Source organism: Rhinolophus sinicus, linkage group LG03, assembly GCF_036562045.2.
Source record: "Rhinolophus sinicus isolate RSC01 linkage group LG03, ASM3656204v1, whole genome shotgun sequence".
In the NCBI taxonomy this organism is placed as follows: Eukaryota; Metazoa; Chordata; class Mammalia; order Chiroptera; family Rhinolophidae; genus Rhinolophus; species Rhinolophus sinicus.
The window spans coordinates 81607066-81629214 of record NC_133753.1 but is presented as its reverse complement, the minus strand read 5'-3'; the positions used below and the strand labels follow the sequence as shown (position 1 = coordinate 81629214).

Genomic DNA, 22149 nt, shown 5'->3' with positions numbered 1-22149 from the left:
CTTTGATAGTCATTTTGACTTTGGGGAAGAGCCAGAAGTCACACGGTGCCAGATCTGGTGAATAAGGTGGATAAGGACACAGTATGATGTTTTTATTTGACAGAAACTGCCAGGTACCAGAAGTGATGTGTGACATGGAACATTGTCATGATAGAGGACGAAGTAAAGACACTCACGAAAAAGGACTTCCATAACCACTTCAGAAAGTGGCAAGAATGATAGGATAAGTGTGTTTGAAGTGAAGCTGAGTTTTTTGAGGGGGATTAATGGCAATGTGTCTCTTACTGTAATAAATTTTTAAATTTAAATTCGCTGTATTTTTTATCACAACTTGTACATCCATCAGTGAAACATTGAGATGCAATTTGGCATCCACAATATCTGATGTTTTGCAGAGAGCAATGTAGAAGACATATATTAATATTTTAAATCATGTTTTCATTTGAATCACCTTATGTAAAAAAATCAAACTTAGATGTTCTAAGTCTCTAAAGGAGATTTTCCAATGTACTCACAGAAATGATTACAGACAGTTAAGATTTTCATAAACAATTTCCCTGTCCACATCCTGTTGTAATTTCTGTACCATTTTGTTTTCCAGTTGCTTTCCTTGGCATGTAAAGTGGGTCCGGATGAGATGAATGTTTTGCTTGACTTCTTTGATGTCCTGACCTTTCTGCAGTTCTTTATTTTTCTTCAACCTGCTCATTATAAATTTAGCTTGGTGTTTCTGTTTGATCTCTTCAACTCTCTTCATTGTATCGATCGTTTTATTCCACAACTCTCACTGGTACTTGACAGGTTCATTTCTATGTTTTTAAAATTCAATCTAATTATCCACTGTCCAATCTTTACCAGCTGCTTTATGGAATGCTTTAGTCCATCTAAACTTGCGAGGTTCGTGCTTCTTTTTAAAGTTTTTATGACACTTGGATTTATAGAACCTGAACACCTTGTAGTAGTTGCAGATGAACAGCATGCCGTGGCTGGGGTATATGGGCCCGGAACAAAAATAACACTTGTCAAGATGCATGAATGCGCATGGGAACCCACCACCCAAATGCTCGGCTTGAAAGGAAGTCCACATTCTTTCTTGTCCTGGCGTAGAACTAACCCCTGGTGGTTCACAGAACGTGAAAGCATTCACAAAACTCTACAAGAGTAAGAACAGATTTATTGAAAGTCGAAAAGAGAGAGAGTTCTGTTTGGAACTAGCAAAAGGAGTTTTGCCGGGGCAGTCTGATAGAAAGAGCTGCGGCAGGTTTCTGCTTAGCTTGAGTTTTATATTTTTCTAAGCAGGATGTAGCGTGCTTGTCAGCTTGCAGGAGGGCTGCCATTACAATTGTCTTCTCCTGGGAACTGTTCCCATCTATGATGGATGTCAGCTTCTGGGGTATTGCCCTTGCGATTGGAAACTGTTCTGTTCCCACCTATCATGGATGTAAGGTTCTTGTCAGCTTGCAGGTGCAGTGCTAGCCAGGGGATTCAGAGCTAAGCAGTTAATGTTTAAGCACATTCTTGCTAACTCACAAGCTTGCTCCTGTTAACTCTTTGCCTGTCCCATTCTGCCAGCTCACAAGCCCTCTCTGTTAGGCACAGCCGGAGGAATGAGTCGCAGGAGACCAATGTTGGTCTATTAGAATTTATTTGGCGTGTTTGAGCTGCGGGAGGTCAGGCTAGAAAAAACCATAACCTCCCTGAGCAGAAAGGGGTATGGAGTTTTATAGGAGGGGGTAAACAAGGTTGTTCCCCCTTCAGTGCTTCAGGGGGATTTCATTGCATTGTCTCTTGCAACAAACGGTTTTGGGATATAACCAAGGCCTCTGGCTCCACACCCTGGCCCCCATCTGGACAACCCAGCCCCCTCCAGGCCCACCTAGGCATGCTGATCACAAGCCCTTAGGATATAGACAAAGTAGAAAGCAAAACAGGATAAGATGGTTTCTACATTCCAGGCAGCTTCTCCAGGCCCAAGGCAAACACAAGCCAACAGGTACAGGGTACAAAGCAAGACAAGATGACTTTTAAGATACGAAGGTTCCTATTCCTGGCCTAAATATGGCCGAACATTCCTACCTCCTGTTATATGGAAACAAGGGAAGGGTGAAGTAGCAATGAGAGGTGAAATCTTTACTTGGAAAGATAAGCTGTCCTTGATCTCAGTTGTCTGATTCTGTCCCCCAGAAGAAGAAAGGCAGTGAGGATGGGAAGGCTTCATTAAACCATAGATGTTGTAAAACTGTAAGGAAGCTTCTCTCGAGTGGACCAAAGAACTGTGGCGCTGGCTGGATACCTCAACAAGGCCCAAATTAAATGCAAGTGCAAACGTGTCTTCCACCAGCACATTTATTTGAAAATTGCTATTAAGACCTGATCTTATTTTACTATAACATAAGACCGGGTCTTACATAACATAAGACCGGGTCTTAATATTCATTTTTGCTCCAAAAGATGCATTAGAGCTGATTGTCCAGCTAGGTCTTAATTTCGGGGAAACAGGGTAGGTACCTTACACGTGGAAGACTTGCTGGCTTCTGACTTTGAGGAAGGGCTAGGGTTTGGGGAAACTTCTGGGCCTCAATCATACCCCAAAGAAAGCTAAACCTCAAGACTTCTGTCTGACCGATTGGGCTGAACTGCTAGGTTAGCAAGTGGCAGCCCTCTGGACAACGCATCTCAGAGTCCTAAAACGGAGAAACAACACGTGTGTCTCCCTATCATCAGCATATGCCTCAGTGCATCTAATGCCACAGTTCCCTCGAGCCCTAAATTCTGAAGAGAGGAAATCAAGATCCATGTGTCTGTCCGTGCCCCCCTCTTTTCTCTCTTACCCTTCTCCCCACAGCCCATCAGGGTTGAAAGGAGCTGGCACTACTGTCTCCCTCTCCAGGTCTTAGCAGCAGGCAAGAATATCTTGTTTACATTGTCAGGGGACCTCTACCTACTATGTTCTAACTACTCCACCAGCAACGTGTCCTGCAAACAAGGGCAAGTGACTGCTCTCTCTTGCTCTGGGACAGTAAACCTCTAGACTCAGGCCAGAGATGGAAAGCTTGGGAACACAATTTAGGGACGTATTTATATTCAGACTTTTAATATTTACAAAAACAAGTCCTATTTCACTAATGGCAAAGCCAGAACTCAAATGCTGTTCTGTCTGACTCATGTATTTGCACTGGAAGAAGTCATTCTTTAACTTTTCTGCTCGAGGTCAACCTTGCTTTATAATATATTTTCCAGCTTTTAAATTCCATTTTATTGCAATTCAATTAAAAATTTATTGAGGATCCGTTAAGGACTCCTTACTATGCATGTGTTCCTGCTATGGTGGACTTATCCCGGCCCTCAAGAAGATACAAATTTTGGGGGGATTCTGCTGGCCTGGGTTCTGCTGGCCTTAGTCCTGTATTATCTCCACCCTCAACTCTGAACTCTTTCCCTTGCAAATGAACCCTCCTCAAATCTCTTAATTTGAGTGTGACATATGTTTCCTATTAGAATCCTGACTGATAGACAGGAAGTATGTGACTCTACCGCTGGAACTCATTTGGTGGGTGGCTAGCTGAGTTGGGCCACCCTTCCACAGTGCAGCATTGTTGCTGCCCAGCTCAGGGGGAACTGTCATTTCCCAGCTCCCCTAGTGTCAGGATGGGCCACATGACTGGATGTGGGCAGAGGAGATATTCCAGTGAACAGGCCTGGACCGCAAAAGCCTCCCAACTTGATGCTTGTGCTCTCGCTCTGCCCTTGTTCAACGAGCATCTGAGGCTCTAGGACAGGCATTCTTAACCATTTTGTGCCATGGATGCCTGAATCCTGTCTCAGAGTCTTTTTTTCTTTTAATAAACTTTTTATTTTGGAATAAATTTAGAGAAGTTGCAAAGATAATGTCTTAGTCCATTTGGGCCTTTATAACAAAATATCATAGACTGGGTGGCTTATAAACAACAGAAATTTATTGTTCACAGTTTTGAAGGTTGGCAAGTTTAAGATCAAGGCATGGACAGATTCAGTGTTTGGTGAGGGCCTGCTTCCTCATAGACAGCTGTTTTCTTACTGTAACCATACAGGAAAGAGTGAGGAATTTCTCTAGGGCCTCTTTTACAAGGGCACTAATCGCAATGGGAAGCATAATCGCCTCCCAAAGAACCCACCTCTTCATACCATCACCTTAAGGATTAGGATTTCAACATATGCATTTTGGGGAGGATATAAACATTCAGTCCATTGCAATAATAGAAAAAATTTCCATATACTCCTTACTCAGTTTCAGTCTCCTCTAATGTTATCATCTCACAATGCCGTGGTACATTTGCCAAAATTAAGAAACCATCACTGGTGCATTATTATTAACTAAACTCCAGACTTTATTCAGATTTCACCAATTTTTCCATTAATATCCTTTTTCTGTTCCAGATTCTTGTCCAGGCTACCACATTGCATCTAGTTGGTATGTCTCCCCAGTCTCCTTTGGTCTGGGACAGTGTTTCAGGCTTTCCTTTTTTTTATGACTTTGACAAGTACTTTTTTTTTTAGTTTCAAGCATACAAAACAATGTAATAGTTAGACATTTATACCCTTCACAGTGATAACTCCCCTCCCGCAATCTACTACCCCTCGGACATTGTATATAGCTGTCACAATTCCATTGACTCTATTCCCTATGCTGTACTCCATGTCCTGTGACTATATATATATATTAAATTATAGTTGACATTCATTATTCTTCAGCTTCAGGTGTACACTGCAGTGGTCAGGCATCTATACTGTCCATGGAGTGGACTCCCTAATAAGACAAGTGACAGGTACTTTTGAAGAGTACTGATCAGGTCTCATGTAGAATTCCAGAATAATGTTTTAAATGTGTAATATAAAACAGTACTATAAAGAACACAAATCATATTGAAATATAGGTATTATAATTTTTTAAATTGTGATACAATAATGGATGTGTTCTTTTATTAACAGATAAATAACTAGATCTAGTGATGGGTCTAGTAACTATCTTAATTTTGAAATCGTGGTGAGTATAAACATAATTTGGTGATTCCTTAACAACCATAATGTATAACATGAAAATATCTGTGATTTCTTTTGGTGGCAAAGTCATGGGTACTGCTAATAAATACTACTATGGTTTGTTGCCTAAGTAAAACCTAGAGAAAATAAAGATATACATGTTTTTTTCCCATTCAAATTTACAGATTCTCTGAATTCTGTGGCCTCCATGATTGTCCCAAAAGGAATGGCAGAATCACAAGATGGGAGGAGACTGAGTTCCTGAATATCTGCATATAGCAGTGACTCCACTCCCAAACTATCCCCCACTTGCTTATTTTGCATAAGCAAGAAATAAATCATATGGGGTTATACCATTGAGGTTTTGAGTTTATCTCATAAAGCAGCTAGCATTATCTTAACTAATATGGCTCTTCATCACTAAATCACACATATATACAGAGGGTACCAAGATAATGTATACACATTTTAAAAAAGGAAAAAACTATTAAAATTGTAATAATACATACCAATAACAAAAGATGAATACAAGTCACATTTGATTTCTGCAATTACAAGAGGTGCTCAAAGTGGTTACCATCAGCATCCAGACTCTTCAGATTATAGCAAACTATAGCTTGAGCAGCATTGACCAAAGTGTCCACGTGTATACATTTTTTTGGCACGCCCGGTATATGTATATGTATATGTATATGTGTATGTATACATACACATATATATAATAGCTAACAATACAAAAGCACATATATTTGTATTAATTGAAACTTCTTTATCTTACAAGTAATCAAAAGCCTAACCAAAAAAGGAGACATTACTGCAAGAGTACTGGGGTGTCTCACTGCATACAAGGAGAAGTTAAATTATGAGGCTTCTTAAAGGACTGGGGTTAAAGCAGCTCTAGGGACTTCAGCAGGAGTATTCTGGGGTGCTTACCTCTTATGATAGGCCCTGCCATTAAAGTAACTCAGCTTGCTACTCTGTCTCTGCATATCTCTGCTGAAATTCTTAAGCAAAAGAATCTGATTTGCCCAGCTAGCTTGGGTTAGATGTCCTCCTCGGGTGCAATCAACCATGGCCAGGAGTTTACTGTCCATAATAGAAACATGGCTATTGGGGCCCCACTATCTCTTGGCTTGGACAGGTAGTTCTAAGATGATGATAACAATATCATTATAACAAACATCTGAGCTTTTGCCACATGCCAGATACTCTCCTATGTGCTTTATATGGATTACTTTAAAACTCCTCAAACCCTTTGAGATAGGAACATGCCATTATCCCCAATTTAAAGAAGAAATTGAAAAACAAGAAAGTTTAGAAAAAATATTCAAGGCTCCACAATAATTAAATGGCAAAGCCAAGGTTTACACTAAGGCAGTCTAACTCCGGAGTCTACATTATTGTTGGCATATTATATATGAGGACAAGGGCTCAGAAAGACAACGTGGCTCGCCCCTAGTTACAAGTTGCAGAGCCAAGATTTGAACACAGAAGGCTATCTGTCCCCAGAGCCCCTTGTCCTTTCTTAATCTTGAAGGATGGATAAATCAGGAGAGGCAGAGATGAGAAGGGAAGTCAGTGCAGGAAGTGAGAACAGAAAAGGACCTTATACTACCTACACATACCGAAATGTGGGCAGCTTCCCTTTCTGGGTCATACTTTGATTCTTTTTACTATAGTGAGAAGGCAAGTTTAGCACCATAAATCAAAGGGTTTCCTAGACCTGCCATTTTATTTCCTACTGAATGCAATGTCCAAACACTGCTTCAAACCCACTCCTAAATTGGAGAACTTTGTGTGTCTGGACACTGTTGGTCCCAGTGTGGGATGAGCAACAGTACCAAAGAGACAAACAGAATGGGGTGCCCAGGGCCTATGGCTGATCATCCATGGCGGGATTTCCAGGCCTTTTGCTCCAGGGGCTGGAAGGGTTCCCTGATTCCTGACTGAATGTTTCCTTTCTAGCGACTCCTGTGGCAGAGGTTGAGGTCACTTCTCAGGCTTCCTGGGGCTTAACCTCATTAATCTGCAGGAAGAATGGTTCTCACCCAGCTACTCTTAGATCTTAAACACAGGGAAAGCTATTCCTAGAAAGATTAAAGCGGTAGGGAGAAGCAGAAGGTTTTCCAAATAAGGCATGGGGTTTGTATACATTACTCATTCTCCTGTATGCAAACATGCAGCTATCTTTTCAGAAAAGAATGCAGTGACCTTTTGGGATATGTTTCTTAAAAACACTGGTATGTGTAACATCCTAAGAAAGAAATTCCTAAAAGTCACTTCATTTTTTTCTTTAAATTGAGATGTAATTTATATACCATAAAATTCACCCTCTTAAAGTGTACAATTCAGTAGTTTTTAGTATATTCACCATATGCTAATTCCATTTTAGTATATTCACCATATGCAACCATCACCAGTATCTAATTCCAGAACATTTTCATCACCCTAAAAAGAAACCACATACTCATTAGCAATCACTCCCTATTTCCTCCACCCCCCAACCCCTGGTAATCATTGTGTACTTTTAGAGATGTACGTATATGAAGGGACAGTTTTCAATTTACTTTCTGATTTTTCCCCTTAAAAAACACATCAGTTAATATTTGGCACTTCAATAAATGGTGTTGGGAAAACAGGACAGGTGCATGCAAAAGAATGAAACTGGGCTATTATCTTACACCACACACAAAAATTAACTCAAAATGGATTAAAGACATGAACATAAGACCTGAAACCATAAAACTCCTAGAAGAAAACACACGTGGTAAGCTCCTTGATATCAATCTTGGTGATGATTTTATAGATCTGACACCAAAAGCAGCGGCAACAAAAGCAAAAATAAATAGTTGGGACTACGTCAAACTAAAAAGTTTCTGCACAACAAAGGAAACAATAATGAAAAGGCAACCTACTGAATGGGAGAAAATATTTGCAAATTATGTATCTAATAAAGGGTTAATATCCCAAGTATATAAAGAATTCATATACCTTAATAGCAACAAACAAACAAACAAACAAACAATTCTATTAAAACATGGTCAGAGGACCTGAATAGACATTTCTCCAAAGAGAAAGGTCCACAGTTCACCAACATGTACATGAAAAGATGCTCAACATCACTAATCATTAGGGAAATGCAAACACAAACCATGACGAGATATCACCTCATGCCTGTTAGAATGGTTATTATAAAAAAAGAAACAAGTGTTGGCAAGGATGTGGAGAAAAGGAAATCCTTGTGCCCCGTTGGTGGGAATGTAAATTGGTGCAGCCACCGTGGAAAACAATATGAAGATTCCTTAACATATAAAAAATAGAACTACCATATGATCCAGCAATTCCACTTCTGAGTATTTATCCAAAGAAATCAAAAACACTAACTGGAAAAGATATGTGCACACTCTGTTCATTATGGCATTATTTATAATAGCCAAGAAACGGAAACAACCTCAGTGTCCACAGATGAATGAATGGATAAAGAAAATGTGGTATATGTGACACGTGCATGAATATTATTCAGCCATAAAAAAAATGAAATCTTGCCACTTATAACAAAGATGGAACTGGAGGTTATTATGCTAAGTGAAATAAGTCAGGCAGAGAAAGTTAAATACCATATAGTCTCACTTAAATGTGGAATCTTAAAAAAAATAGCGTTCATAGACACAGAGAACAGCAGATTGGTGGTTGCTAGAGTTGGGGGTGGTGCTTGGCAGAATGGGTGTAGGAGGGTCAAAAAAAAAAATCTGGCAGAGCACATTTGTAACAAATACTTTAGAAATCATGTTTATAAAAACCTGTTAATAGTCCTACAGAAGTTTTATTTTGTTAAGTTACAGTGCCTCATTCAGTGTTACACATAATATTGCATAATCCAATTACTAATCTGAAATTTTATCCAGGAGAACTCGTCTGATGTTGAAAATTATAGAAGCCGTATTTGTCAGCATAGTGAATGTAATTTTCATTATTATGGTTAATTACCTGTTAATTGACCAAAAGAATAAAAGGCTAAGTCATTACACTAGCTCTAAAAGTTAATGTGATTTGATTAAGAGAAGACAAACAAGTTCTCAACTCCTAAATTCAATCTTCAAAAGATGAAAACATACAGTATTGATGACAGTGCACTGTAAGTAGAAAGAGTATCCAAAAATGTTTTTGTGGTTTTGGATTAATCACTTTTTCTGGAGACATCTTGAGTCATCAGTGTTCTCTGCAGACAAGGACTTTAAGTTACATGCTGCATAGAGTCCAGTAATTTTGTAAAATCTTTTAAAATTTTTGTATTTTGTAAAAAACGAAAAAACCACAGCTTTGTCTCGTGTTGCACAAAAGGTTTGTTCTTGAAAATCTGAGTAACAGTGTAATTTTTTGAAATAACAGTGTAATTTTTAAAATTATTTTAGATGTTTGAAACTTTTCTGACTTAAAAAAAAATCAGAATGATCTCTGGGTAGAAGTCTTCTGACAGGTAACAGACAGTAGGGTTCTTAGCCTGTCCCACTGTCCCCAGAATGCCAATTAAGTCATTATACCAGATATCTTATTTCAAATAATTGTTTGAAAGATTTGCTCTCTTGTTGCTGCTTTTTCTGTATAGCCTGAATCCTCAAGTGAAATAATGGAATGTGACTAAAGATGAGAGAAAATAAATCTAAATAGAGCTTGGTTTCCCTTCTCCTATAGTATTTTACATCTGGACTTATGGAGTTGGGGAATCTTAAATTTGAGCACTTATCTTAATTTTTCTGACTTGTAAGTGTCATATTTCAGGCACTTTCCCATATTTCCTCCAGGTTTTATGTCTGTGCCTTCACTGAAGCTCTGTGAGGAAGGAGGTTACCAAGTCATTAAGACAGAATATAACTTAGAGATAATTTAATACATGTGCTGCTATTGTTCTAGGTGTGGAGCAAAATTAAACTGTCCTCTGTGACTTTCCCTTTAGGATCTCAGGTTAAAAATAAGTAAAAGAAGATGTGCTAGATTTAGTTCAATAGTCTTTGACTTCCAAATAGAATACTTCCAAATAGAATTGAGGTACTGACATTAATCAATTAATCTGCATGTGTCCGGGGATCTGGGTTCTGTAAAGATCATGTCATTTCTTCTCTTGGTCCTCAGGCACCAAGGTCAAGATTAGCTGATTCACCACTGGGGCTGATTCCCAGGTCTGAATCCCAGGGGAGTGCGACTTGATTGTTTCTCTAAAAGTAATTTTAATCTCTGGAACATTAACCCTTTCATCCTCAATCTGTTGAGACATGACTTTTATTTTTTTTGCCTTATAAAAGGCAGTATAAACTGTCTGTGTTGCTTGTTTACTTGTTGGTTTATTTAAATAAAGTATGGTTTGCTTTTTTTTTTTTTTTAACTCCTAAATTTTGAGGGAGGATCAAGAAGCAATGAGATTGACAAATTTATTTTATGTGATTTGGTCCATTAACTAAAGTCAAAAACTTTCAGTGTAATAACTTGCAAGAAAAAAAATTTGTGGGTATTTATGTAATCTTGGGATAGTCTGGGTCAATCTTGGCATTATCACTAAAATAGGAGCCTAAAAGGAGAAGGAGACTGATGGATGTAAGTACATTAAATTTAAAAACTTGTGCATGTCAACAACATCGTAACCTAAAATTAAAAGACAAAGTTAATTTAAAAATATATCTTTAGCATACCTAAGAAAGGGCTTTTATCCTTAATATATAAAGAGCTTTCAAAAGCATGTATTTAGCCTACACTAAGAACAGGAACAGGTAATTCACAAAAGAAGAAATACAAATATCAAATTAATGAACAAACAAAAGTTCAAAGCCACTTTCAAGAAACACGTTAAAACAATGCGATTGCATTTTTAATTTGTGAATAAATTATTCAGTGAATAATTTCTTTCATGTCTGCTGTATAGTAGGCACCGTGCTAGGTACAGAATATCCACAGAGGAAAACAGTGTGAGGGAAAATGGACTTCATACAGTGTTGGTGGGAGTGTAAATTAGGACAACATTTCTAGAGAATAATTTGGGAAAGTGTATTTAGTACTTTTTTTTTTTTTTAAGATTTTATTGGGGAAGGGAAGCAGTACTTTATTGGGGAACAGTGTGTACTTTCAGGCCTTTTTTCCAAGTCAAGTTGTTGTCCTTTCAATCTTAGTTGTGGAGGGTGCTGTTCAGCTTCAAGTTGTTGTCCTTTCAGTCTTAATTGTGGAGGGCGAAGCTCAGCTCCAGGTCCAGTTGCTAGTTGCAGGGGGTGCAGCCCACCATCCCTTGCGGGAGTTGAACCAGCAACCTTGTGATTGAGAGGACGCATTCCAACCAACTGAGCCATCTGGGAGCTCAGTGGCAGCTCAGCTCAAGGTGCCATGTTCAATCTTAGTTGCAGGGGGCGCTACCCACCATCCCTTGCGGGACTTGAGGAATTGAACTGGCAACCTTGTGGTTGAGAGCCCACTGGCCCATGTGGGAATCGAACCAGCAGCCTTCGGAGTTAGGAGCATGGAGCTCTAACCTCCTGAGCCACCGGGCCAGCCCAATACTTTTGACCTAATAATTGTACATCTAAAACATAATCAGGGATATTTACAAAAATTTAACTACTAGGATATGCTTTACGAGGTGTGATCAAATACTATGGTGAATGTTTAAATTTTTAAAAATTACAGTAGGGTGGCCAGATGGCTCAGTTGGTTAGAGTGTGAGCTCTTAACAACAGGGTTGCCAGTTTGATTCCTGTATAGGCAAGTGAGCTGCGCCCTCCACAACTAGATTGAAGACAACAAGCTGCCGCTGAGCTGCCAGAGGGGCAGCCAGATGGCTCCGTTGGTTAGAGCATGAGTTCATAACAACAAGGTTGCTGGTTCAATTCTGGCATGGGATGGTGGGCTGCACCCCCTGCATCTAAAGACTGAAGGCGGCAAATGGACTCGGAGCTGAGCTGCAACCTCCACAACTAGATTAAAGGACACCAACTTGACTTGGAGCTGATGGGCGCTGGAAATACACACTGTTCCCCAACATTCCCCAATTAAAAAAAAAAAGATTCCCCTCAAAATATTTTTAAAAAAATTACAGTAAAAGACACACTGCCACTAATCCCCCTCAAAATACTCCCTCTCACTTTGAACATACTTATTCCATCGTTCTTGCCACATTCAGAAGCAATTCTGGAAGTCCTCTTTTATGAATGTCTTTAGTTGCATTCTCATGGCTGCCTTGATGTCCTAAATCAATTCAAAATGTTTACCTTTCATGGTCATTTTGACTTTGGGGAAGAGCCAGAAGTCACATGGTGTCAGATCTGGTGAATAAGGTGGCTGAGGACACACAGTAATGTTTTTATTATTTTATTTTTTAAGCTTTTATTTATTTTAAGTGTATTTTTCCAGGACCTACCAACTCCAAGTCAAGCAGCTGATTCAATCTAGTTGTGGAGGGCACAGCTCATAGTGGCCCATATGGGGATGGAACCAGCAACTCCGGCACTACAAGCGTGTTCTAACCAACTGAGCCAACCGACCACCCCACCCCCACCATAATGTTTTTACTTGACAGCAATTGCCACATACCAGAAGTGATGTGTGACATGGGAGCATTGTCACGATGGAAGAGAATTTATGGCACACTTTAAAACATACCTTCTCTCAACCATAGCTCACACCGGACTGACTGCACAAAACAAGTTGAAACTTGTCACACACTGTTAGTAAGGTTTGAAGCTCCACTGCCCATATTGAAGATCCCTGCCTTTCTGTTGGATGGCACTCAGCATCCAAAGTATTGCATGATCACAACAGAAATGTTCCGTGTCACACATCGCTTCTGGTACAGTAATTTCTGTCAAATAAAAACGTTACAGTGTGTCCTCATCCACCTTATTCACTGGATCTAGCACCATGTGACTTCTGGCTCTTCCCCAAAGTCAAAATGACCATGAAAGGTAAACATTTTGAATCAATTGAGGACATCAAGACAGCCATGACGGCACAACTAAAAACATGAAAAAGGACTTTCAGAACTGCTTCAGAAAGTGGCAAGAACGATGGAATAAGTATGTTCGAAGCGAGGGGAGTATTTTGAGGAGGATTTAGGGCAATGTGTCTTTTACTGTAATAATTTTTTTATTTAAACATTCACCATATTTTGTGATCACACCTCATACACTATTTAAAAACAAAACAAAACATAAATAATGTCAATTTCAAACAATGGGGATTGATTAAATACATTGATGCATCTAGCTGATTAAATATTATAGTTACTAAAATATATTTAATAGCATGACATAATATATTATCTTGATTATATCAATAAAAATACTCTTATATGAGGCATATACACGGGAACATATTTAAAAGGATATTTACCAAAATATGAACAGTAATTATCTCCAAGTGGATTATAAGAGATTAATTTTGTCAGAGCTAGCCTTGCACCTAACAGATTTGGGCAGTGTCAGGGAACAAATAAGTCTTTGTTTAATGCTTTCTTGATTGCTATTATAGGAGACACTTATGACTTTCTCTTTTCTTTTTCTCTCCTTCCTGGAAACTCCAGTTTTTTTCCAGGTGCTCACATTCTTCTAAGAAGACTGAGGGTTTGGGGAGGCTAGCACCGGTCCCATCGCCAGCAGTAATTCCTGATTAGTATAAGGCTTAGACTCTCAGCTAATCATAGTTACACCTTTAAAAGTGGGCATGTGTTCCAGTTCTAGTCTGAGATATGAGATGTCTACAGGAGAAAGGAGAGGTTTCTAAGCAAAGTTTTTCTGCCTGTGGATGTTGTTATGTCAGGATGTGAAACCTAAAATTGCCAGTCATCTTGGGTCATGAGGAGAACCAGTCTTAGAATGAGGTCACTGAAGATGGCAGAGTGAAGAGTTGGAAGGCGTCTAGGTCTTTGATGGTACCATTAAGCAACTGACTATATACTATTCCCAGAGACTCCTTATTTCTTGATTTCTGTTGTTGTTGTTGTTGTTGTAAGATAATAAACTTCCTTACTGCTTAAGTTTATTCGACATTTTCTGTTACTTGCAGCTAAAGGCATCCTAACTGATATAGTAGGCCCTGAAAAAAATGGAGTTCGGCAATCTTCCTGTAGAGAATTTTGTTGTAGCATAACTCCCAGGGAGAAGGAGGGAAAAATTAGGATCCAAGAGTTGTCCAAAACAGAACAGAATCTCTTAGAATTTGAGTAAGTGAGGAATTGATAAAAATATGTTTTGTTGAAACCTTCTTTGATCAGAACATGATAAGAGGAATTAAAGTTCTATTCTCCATCTAATTAAATAACTACTATTTCATATATTTAAAGTTTTTCTTTTAGAAAAAAACTTGAGTTTTGTTCAAAGCAAGTACAATTTTTTATTGGATTTTTGATTTCCAAAATTTAAAAGTAGCTCACTAATTATTCTCTAAAATTTTACTCTAAAATCTTCCAGTACATTTGCTTTTGAAGCACACTGTTAGGAAACTATCCACAATTATAACATTTTACTTTCATGTAGCTAAATCTTTAAAGTAACCAGATTGTGATTCAACATAATTTGCTCATGAAATTTATGTAGAAGTAGGTAATTTCATAGAAATCTATCAAAACAAGATGAAAAATTGATTATTTGGCTAAATGTATTAGAGGAGTAGTTCAGCTTTAATATATTCTTGATTTACTTTTATAAATAGTATAAAAATCTGTTCTGTGAGCTTACCTTGATTTTTCTTTTGGTATTTCTTAACTTTTAAAATTGGCTTTTTGATAACTGTTAGTATCAGTTACTGATAATTCTTTTTCATCATTCATAAATATCACTTGAGACTTTTGCTCAGAAAGGAAGGCTCAGGCATTAATGAACAACTTGATTATTTCAAAGTTGGGTTCTCTACTCATGTGAGTTTTCAGCTATTGATTTTAACTAGAGTAATTATTATATATCTTTTTTGATAACTCTAGTTTGCTACTCATTTTAAATCCTGTCTTTTTTTAATAACTAGTGATTTTGAAGTCTGGCATTTGAGAATTTCAATGTTCCTGTACAATGTTTCTGGACTTGGCTTAAATATTGAAATTTAAAACCCTTGGCTAATAATCAGAGGCATTTGAGGTAGTCTTATGTGGCACTTCTTGACTCTTGTCCACAGAGACACCTGACCTCTTATCAATTGTACACAAATCCCACTCATTAATTGTAGCTCCACTCTTCCTCTCCATCTAGACAGTGGAGTTTTATAGGCACTCCCGACAATCCACAAACAAATCATTAGGAAATATTGGCACTTTTTATCAGCAAATATTACTGGAACATTCCTCCTGACATTTCATCACACTACCCTGACACTGCATGATGCATCATGACTCCCAGTGAAAAACAATACTCTAGTACTTATTACAATGCACTGGGAAACAAGAAACAAAGGACAAAAAATAAAGTCATCTCCCTCATATTGGAAAATAACACTTGTTGGGGCAGCGACTTAACCTCTCTATGCCTCAGTTCTTCTTACATAAAAATGAAAGCTACAAGTTCTCATGAAAATATTAGCAAGTTTAACATTATTGTTTTGAGAGCTTCCACTCAATAAGATAGGACAAATGAGCTTGGCAAAATACGGAGGGAATTAAATGTGGAGGACTTGGAATCATTGGCTGAGAAATTGGATCTCTGTATATGGAGACGTGTAAAGATTGTTGAACAGGGTAGTAGCATAATTATTAACAGTATCTGTGTCTTCAACAGAATACTACTTGCCCATAAGAAAAGATGAAATACTGCCATTTGCAACAACATGGATGGATCTTGAGATTATGCTAAGTGAAATAGACAGAAAAAGTAAAGAACCATATGACTTCACTCATATGTGGGATATAAAACTGAAAGCAATAAAGGAACAATACAGAGAAAGAAACAAAAACTCAGACACAGACAACAATTTAGTGGTTACCAGAGGGTAAGGGGGGAAAGAGGGTGGTAGGAGAGCGAAAAGGGGGTCAAATATATGGTGATGCTTTGTAGAAATGTACACTTGAAACCTATATAATTTCAGTAACCAATGTTGCCCCAATAAATTTAATAAATAAAAATAGTATCTGTATCTTAGGATGAAAACTGGCAAAAGAGTGTAGAGTGGAGTTGAGAAATATGGAAATAAGGAAAGTTAAGAGAACATTGCAAAGATCCAGAGGAGAGATGCTGAGGGTAACTGCTGTGGAAGAGCATTGGGGGGAGGAATGAGACCAATTTAAGAATAAGAGCAGATTATAGAAGCAATAGGATTTGGTTACTAGATGTTGTGAAGAGGATGGAAGGATTTGAATAGGACACTGAGGTTTATGGCCTGAACATCTGAAGATGCCATTAGTTGAATGGAAGCATAAGGATTGTTTTGTGTGTGTGTGTGTGTGTGTGTGTGTGTGTGTGTGTAACAGATGAAGTGGGGTAGGTGTTAAGGTATGGTTTTGTCTTGTTTGAAGTGCCTGTGGACACCGGTGCGGTGCTATACAGCTGCACAGTTAGAGTATGCCTTGGGACATTTCTTGGTATAAAAGAAAGGAAAACTTGTAATACTAACAGCTCATTTTTACGGTGCTCAACCATTAGCGCCCCAAACCCTAAGGTAGTTATTACCTCGCCAGCAGTAAAAACTTGATTACAGCCCCTGACCGCTGACTGTGTGAATGCCCTTGGTTCCCACAATTTCTACGGGCAAAATATTAATTGTAATTAACTACTGTGTGGCACAGTACAACGATTAGATGATTTATTGTGGCTTCTGGAAGGCGCTTGCTTGGTTTTTCCTTGCAGCCCTCGGGGAAAGGGAACTGGACAGCTCCCCGAGCAGCCCTGAGCCCTTCCTGAGTCAAAGCTGGCCAGCTGTTAAGTGTCCCCAGCCAAGTGGGTCCGGCCTTCGGGCCCTCTCTGACTGGGCTGCTTCGACCTTGAACAGTGGGCCCGGCCTTCCCTTTTCTTGGCTCCCGGGCCCAGGCCCCCTGCGTCGGGGCGGGGCGGGGCTGCCTCGAGGCCCCGCCCCCCGCTGCCGCCGACTCCCTCTGGCCCTCAGTGCGGTGCGCGCTTGCGCTGGCCCTCACCTCCGAGCAGCCATGATGGTGGGTGTTCTCTAGTGGCGCCGAGCCCCGACCGCGCGGTGGGGTCGGCGGGCGCAGGGAGGGCGTGGGGGGCCGCGCTGCCCTGACACTAATGTTTCCCTTTGTGTCTCCCCCATTCCGTGCTCTCCCCGTCGCCCCGGGCCCCGCCAATCTCGCAGGAAGGCCTGGACGACGGCCCCGACTTCCTCTCAGAGGAGGACCGCGGAGTAAGTTCTACCTCCTTGTCGCTCACGGGACCCCCCCCACCCCCCGCCTTGGCCTTGGGTTGTGGTACGCGGAAGGGTCCCCGCCTTGCGGCACCCCCTCCTCGCCGGCCTCTTTTCGGTTTTCTCCCCGCACCGCGCCCAGCCCTCCTGCAGCCCCTCCTCCCTCGGGGCCGCTCGGTTCTGATTTCCCGAGACCCGCAGCCGCTTTCCTGGCCCCGGCCCGGCTTGGACCCTGCGGTGGACCTCCTCCCCGCCCTGGGTCGGGGTGCAAGTGGGGAAGTGGAGGCCGGATCTGGAACCCCTCCCCTCGCCACTTTGGGGGCCATGAAAACCCATCCTCAGACCTTCTTGGCTGCACCCTCAATTTCCCCTGTGGACTTCTCCAACGCGCTCTCGCCCACCCTTTTCTCTCGAAAACAAGTAATAGTACAGACTTGTTCTAAATTTCCCTTTGCAAGGTATTTTACAGTCACCAAATCTTAGCTCTTATCCAGTATCCTATTGGATTTTGGAAAGTGCAGGTAGCCCTCGGTACCTTTACCTTTTTATTTTTATTTTTATTTTTCAATTACAGTTGACATACAATATTAGTTTCAGGTGTACAACATAGTGATTAGACATTTATATAGCCTTTATTTTTCCTAATGTCCAAAAATGATCTTTTGCGTATTTCCCTTGGCAGTTGTTTTGAGGTGAATTGCATTCCATTTCAGAAAGGACCTTCAGGGCTCCCATTTCTCCCTCTGTCTCTCTCCCCCCATTTGCCTTGGCTGAAGGGTGGTAATCTGTATAGTGCCTTGTACGTGTGAGCACTTGAAAAATATTAGTGTATGATGATTGCAGCTCAGTAAGGTTCCATGGTTCCCTCACGTTTAGCAGTGTGCACTTCTGTTTTCCATTTTGCTTTTACTTATTTTAGATAATGTGAGAAACACATCTACCGTATTAGTTGATTTTTGGCAAGTGATAAAATATCTTTGTAGGATATTACTGTGTGTGTTTTTAATAAGAGATAAAGTAGTTAATATTAGCTGATGACCTTTATAAAGCTTTAAAATGGTAAGAAAGATGCAGAGGATGCATACTTTAATAAATAGTGAATTAATAAATTTCTCAGTTTACACAAAAGCATCATTTAAAATTTTTTAGAGCAAAAGCACCGTAGGATTTCTGTTTATTTCTAAAAATTGCAGTTTCTGATTAACTTTAAAACGTGCGTGTAAATGTGTATATGTATCTTCTGGGATAGGAATAGAATTACATGACCACTTATAGATTATATTTTGGGTTTTAAAGTAGGGGAAACCATCAGAATTCTTTAGTGAAATGAGACAAATTGATTAGCACGGACTGATTTTTCTAAATATAAAGCATATGGCCTTCTTAATTTGATAACAACTTTGTGTCTTATTTTTGTGTTCTACCAGGAAAAGCAAACAGGATTTATTCTCTTGTAAAATCTGACGAACGTTCAGTAAAAGTGTTAATTTGTTTATGTTGATATGAAAAGTAGAGTATTTTCTGGTGAATATATGTGTTACTGGCTTTATGCCTTTGGTAAGATTTGCTTATGGAACTGGAACCACTTAAGTAAAAAGTGCCCAAAAACTTTTCATGTATTACAAAATTAAAAGGACAGGAAGACAGAGAGCATGCCTCCCCTGGAGGTTCTTGTAGAATCTTGTAGGTGAAAATTTCAATATGAAAGTGGAAAAAATATTACTATTAAAGAGCATTTAGAATGCCAAGATGAATGTACTATATATATATGTCCAGTTCTTCCTTATTTTTGTCTTGTGGAACTGGGTGAATCATAATAATATCATATATGCACTGGGTACTGTGTTAAGTGCTATCCAAGCATTGTTTCTTTATATTGTCTGATCATCTTTGTGAAGCTTTTAGTATTCCCCATTTATAGATGAGAAATCTGAACCTTAGAGAAAGTAAGTTGTCTGAGGTCACACTGCCAGTGTAGGAGTGAGAGAGGAGAGGTGGACTTCAAACCATGTTTCTGACATCAGAGCCAGTGCAGTATTTTTCAAAGTGGCATTAAAACACTTGAATCAGACCAGGGATGTTTGAAAACAAAAGTTTCTGGGTCTGCACCTTAGTAAATCAATCTCTTGAAGGGGGAGGATAAATAACTACTTTTTAAATAAAAAAATTCTGTTGTACACTGAAGTTTGATTACAGATGCACAAAGTTATTCTGCTGTTTCCTCATTCCAGGAACAGAAATATCTGGCCTTTAAAATTTCCTTATATTGTGCTTATCCTGACAGAAATAGATTGCCATAATCAGAACTTTCAGGTATTGTACTTTTAGTTTAGATTACCTTGTTCAGCCTTTTAATAAAGAGAGTCTTGATAAAGAAAAAGCATGAAGAACGTATTTGATATGAATTGCAGAGGGAACATCACAGATTCAAAAACAATAATGCAAGTATTGCATACAAAGCAGCAAGTAAGCAAAATTATATTCAATATTTTAAAATAAAATTTTAAGCAGCCTTAAATTTTCATCATGATATTTTGAGATAGTAAATCCTGTAGCCTTAAAAAAATATCGCTTTGTGAGAAACTTGAAAAGCAGACTTTAAGAATACACAATATTAAAAATTATTGGCGGGCCAGCCTGGTGGTTGGAGCGCCATGCTCCTAACACTGAGGTTGCAGGTTAGATTCCCACATGGGCCAGTGATCTGCGCCCTCTACAGCTAAGATTATGAACAACAGCTCTCCCTGGAGCTGGGCTGCTGTGTGCTGCTGTGAGTGGCGGCAGGCGGCAGCCAGCGTGAGCTGCTGACCCTAAGATTGGCGACCGACTGCCCCAGCTGGGGGAAAGTGCAAGGCTCATAATACCAGCATGGGCCAGGGAGCTGTGTCCTACACAACTAGACTGAGAAACAGCGGCTTGAACCAGAGTGTGGGGGGCGGACTTATTGGCCACTTTTTTATCTTGTCAGCCACACCTCTGCAAAATAGGGTTTGTTTGTTTCCCCCCCCCCCCGAAAATGAAGGACAGTAACATATTTAGTAAACAAATGAGCCCTTTGAATTGGACATATTTTTCTCTGATGTGCTTGTTGAATAAGAGCAGAGGGTGCATAATTCTCTTAGCATTTTATTTGAATTTAAATAATATGTTTATTATTTCAAAATTACTTCAGGTGGAGTAACTATACCTCTCCTGGATTCCTAGCCTTGTTCTTACCTCTGTAGTTCTTATTTTCATAATGTCATCATTTTCCAGTCGTGCAGTCAAGAAACCTCTGAATCATATCCTTCATCCCCATACCAGAACAGTCACTGACGCCAGTTAATTTCGCCTCAGAAATGTTATTTATCCATCTTTCATTTGTGTGGCCCCAGTTAAAGTCCTTGCTATTTCTTGCTTGGATTATAGCGATACCTGTCATTGGTCTGTCTCTAGTCTTACTACTTTCCAATCCAGTTTTCACATTACTTGTAGTTATCTAACTAAAATGATTAAATCATATAGCAGCACTAGCCAGAAGGACTTAGTTAGACCCAGTTCTTTTTGCAGTAACGTCCAAACTCCTTAGTCTAGCATTAAACACCATTCATAACCCTTTCAGTATGTCCCCCCATTCATTCATTTCCTCTCTCTCTCTTTCTCTGTCCCCTTCCCTCCTTCCCTCCCACTCTATCCCTCCGTATCCTAGTCTCCTTGTCACTGCCCAGGCACTTCTGTCTGCACCTTATTGTCTGCTTTATGCATGCTTTTCAGTGTTGTGGAGTGCTTTATTTTTTTCTTACCCTTTTTTTTTTAGTTGAAATTTGACTTATCTTTCAACAATTAGCCCAGATGTTTGCATTTTCTTTTGTATCTATATATCATTTAGTTTAAACACATTCCACATTCATTGATAGTTATTTCAGATAAAAATGTGACGGATTGTGTTGGCAGAGGTAAAAGGGAAGTTCCTGCTCTGAGACCATCACGGTGTGGTGAGAGACTTATGATAAAGTGCCAGAGTACAAAGGAGAGTGTGTTTAACTTTGGGGGAAGGGGAGTAGTGAAAACAATGATACCTACACACCGATATAGCATTTACTGCATGCCAGGGACTTTCCATATATTAACTCAATTCTCAAATTGTGAAGTAGCTGCTACTATACTATTATTCCTACTTTCGAAGGGAAAGCTGGGGTTCAGAGAGATTAACTTGCCCAAGGTCATATAGCCAGTATGAGCTGGATTCAGACTCAGGCAGTTTAACTCTAGGTCCTGGGCTCTTAACCACTATGCTGTCACCTAAAGGAGCTAAGCCTTGAATGTTGATCAGAAATTTTGTGGGTTCTCAGGGAAGGGGGATGCTTGCCAGCAGAAAGGATAGCCTGTTTAGGTAATTTGGTCCCATCTGGAGCACTTGTTCTCACAGGACACAGCGATAGATACGGAAACTATAGATAGAATAGATGTAAACATCTAAAGTGCCCAATGATAAAGACTCCAGTCAATGGGAAGTCCTCAAGGATTTTAACCTGGGAACGACTTACGTATGCCCACGTGAGATTAGCATTATAGGTTACTCTGATGTGGAGGGTGGATTGATTCTTCCTTTCAGATAGAGAAACCAGTTAACAGGCTGTTGCAACAGTCTAGATGTGGCAGAACTAAGGCAGTGGAAGAGGGGCTGGAGGGGACATAGGAAAGCGATATGTAGGAGGTAGAATTGACAGGACATAGTGATTGAATAAGTACATGTGCTGGGCAAATGAGAAGGAGAAAATGACGAATATAGAAGAGTAGAGTTAGAAAGTAGATAAGTTTGGTTTCAAATATATTGGATGT

The 22149-nt window shown here is 39.6% G+C and overlaps 1 protein-coding gene and 1 pseudogene across 1 annotated transcript in view; one reads left to right on the top strand and one right to left on the bottom strand.

Annotated features, from left to right (window-relative positions):
* Window positions 1-523: 523 nt before the first annotated feature.
* On the bottom strand, window positions 524-1033 carry LOC109457478 (putative ribosome biogenesis protein RLP24; annotated as a pseudogene).
* A 15973-nt stretch (window positions 1034-17006) lies between these two features.
* SNX6 (sorting nexin 6) overlaps window positions 17007-22149 on the top strand; it is a 52607-nt gene continuing 47464 nt past the window's right edge. Inside the window, exons 1-2 of the mRNA XM_019750455.2 lie at window positions 17007-17122; window positions 17281-17328. Of these exons, the coding sequence (XP_019606014.1) occupies window positions 17117-17122; window positions 17281-17328 (54 nt within the window). The 5' untranslated portion in view covers window positions 17007-17116. The remainder of the gene's footprint in view (window positions 17123-17280; window positions 17329-22149) is intronic.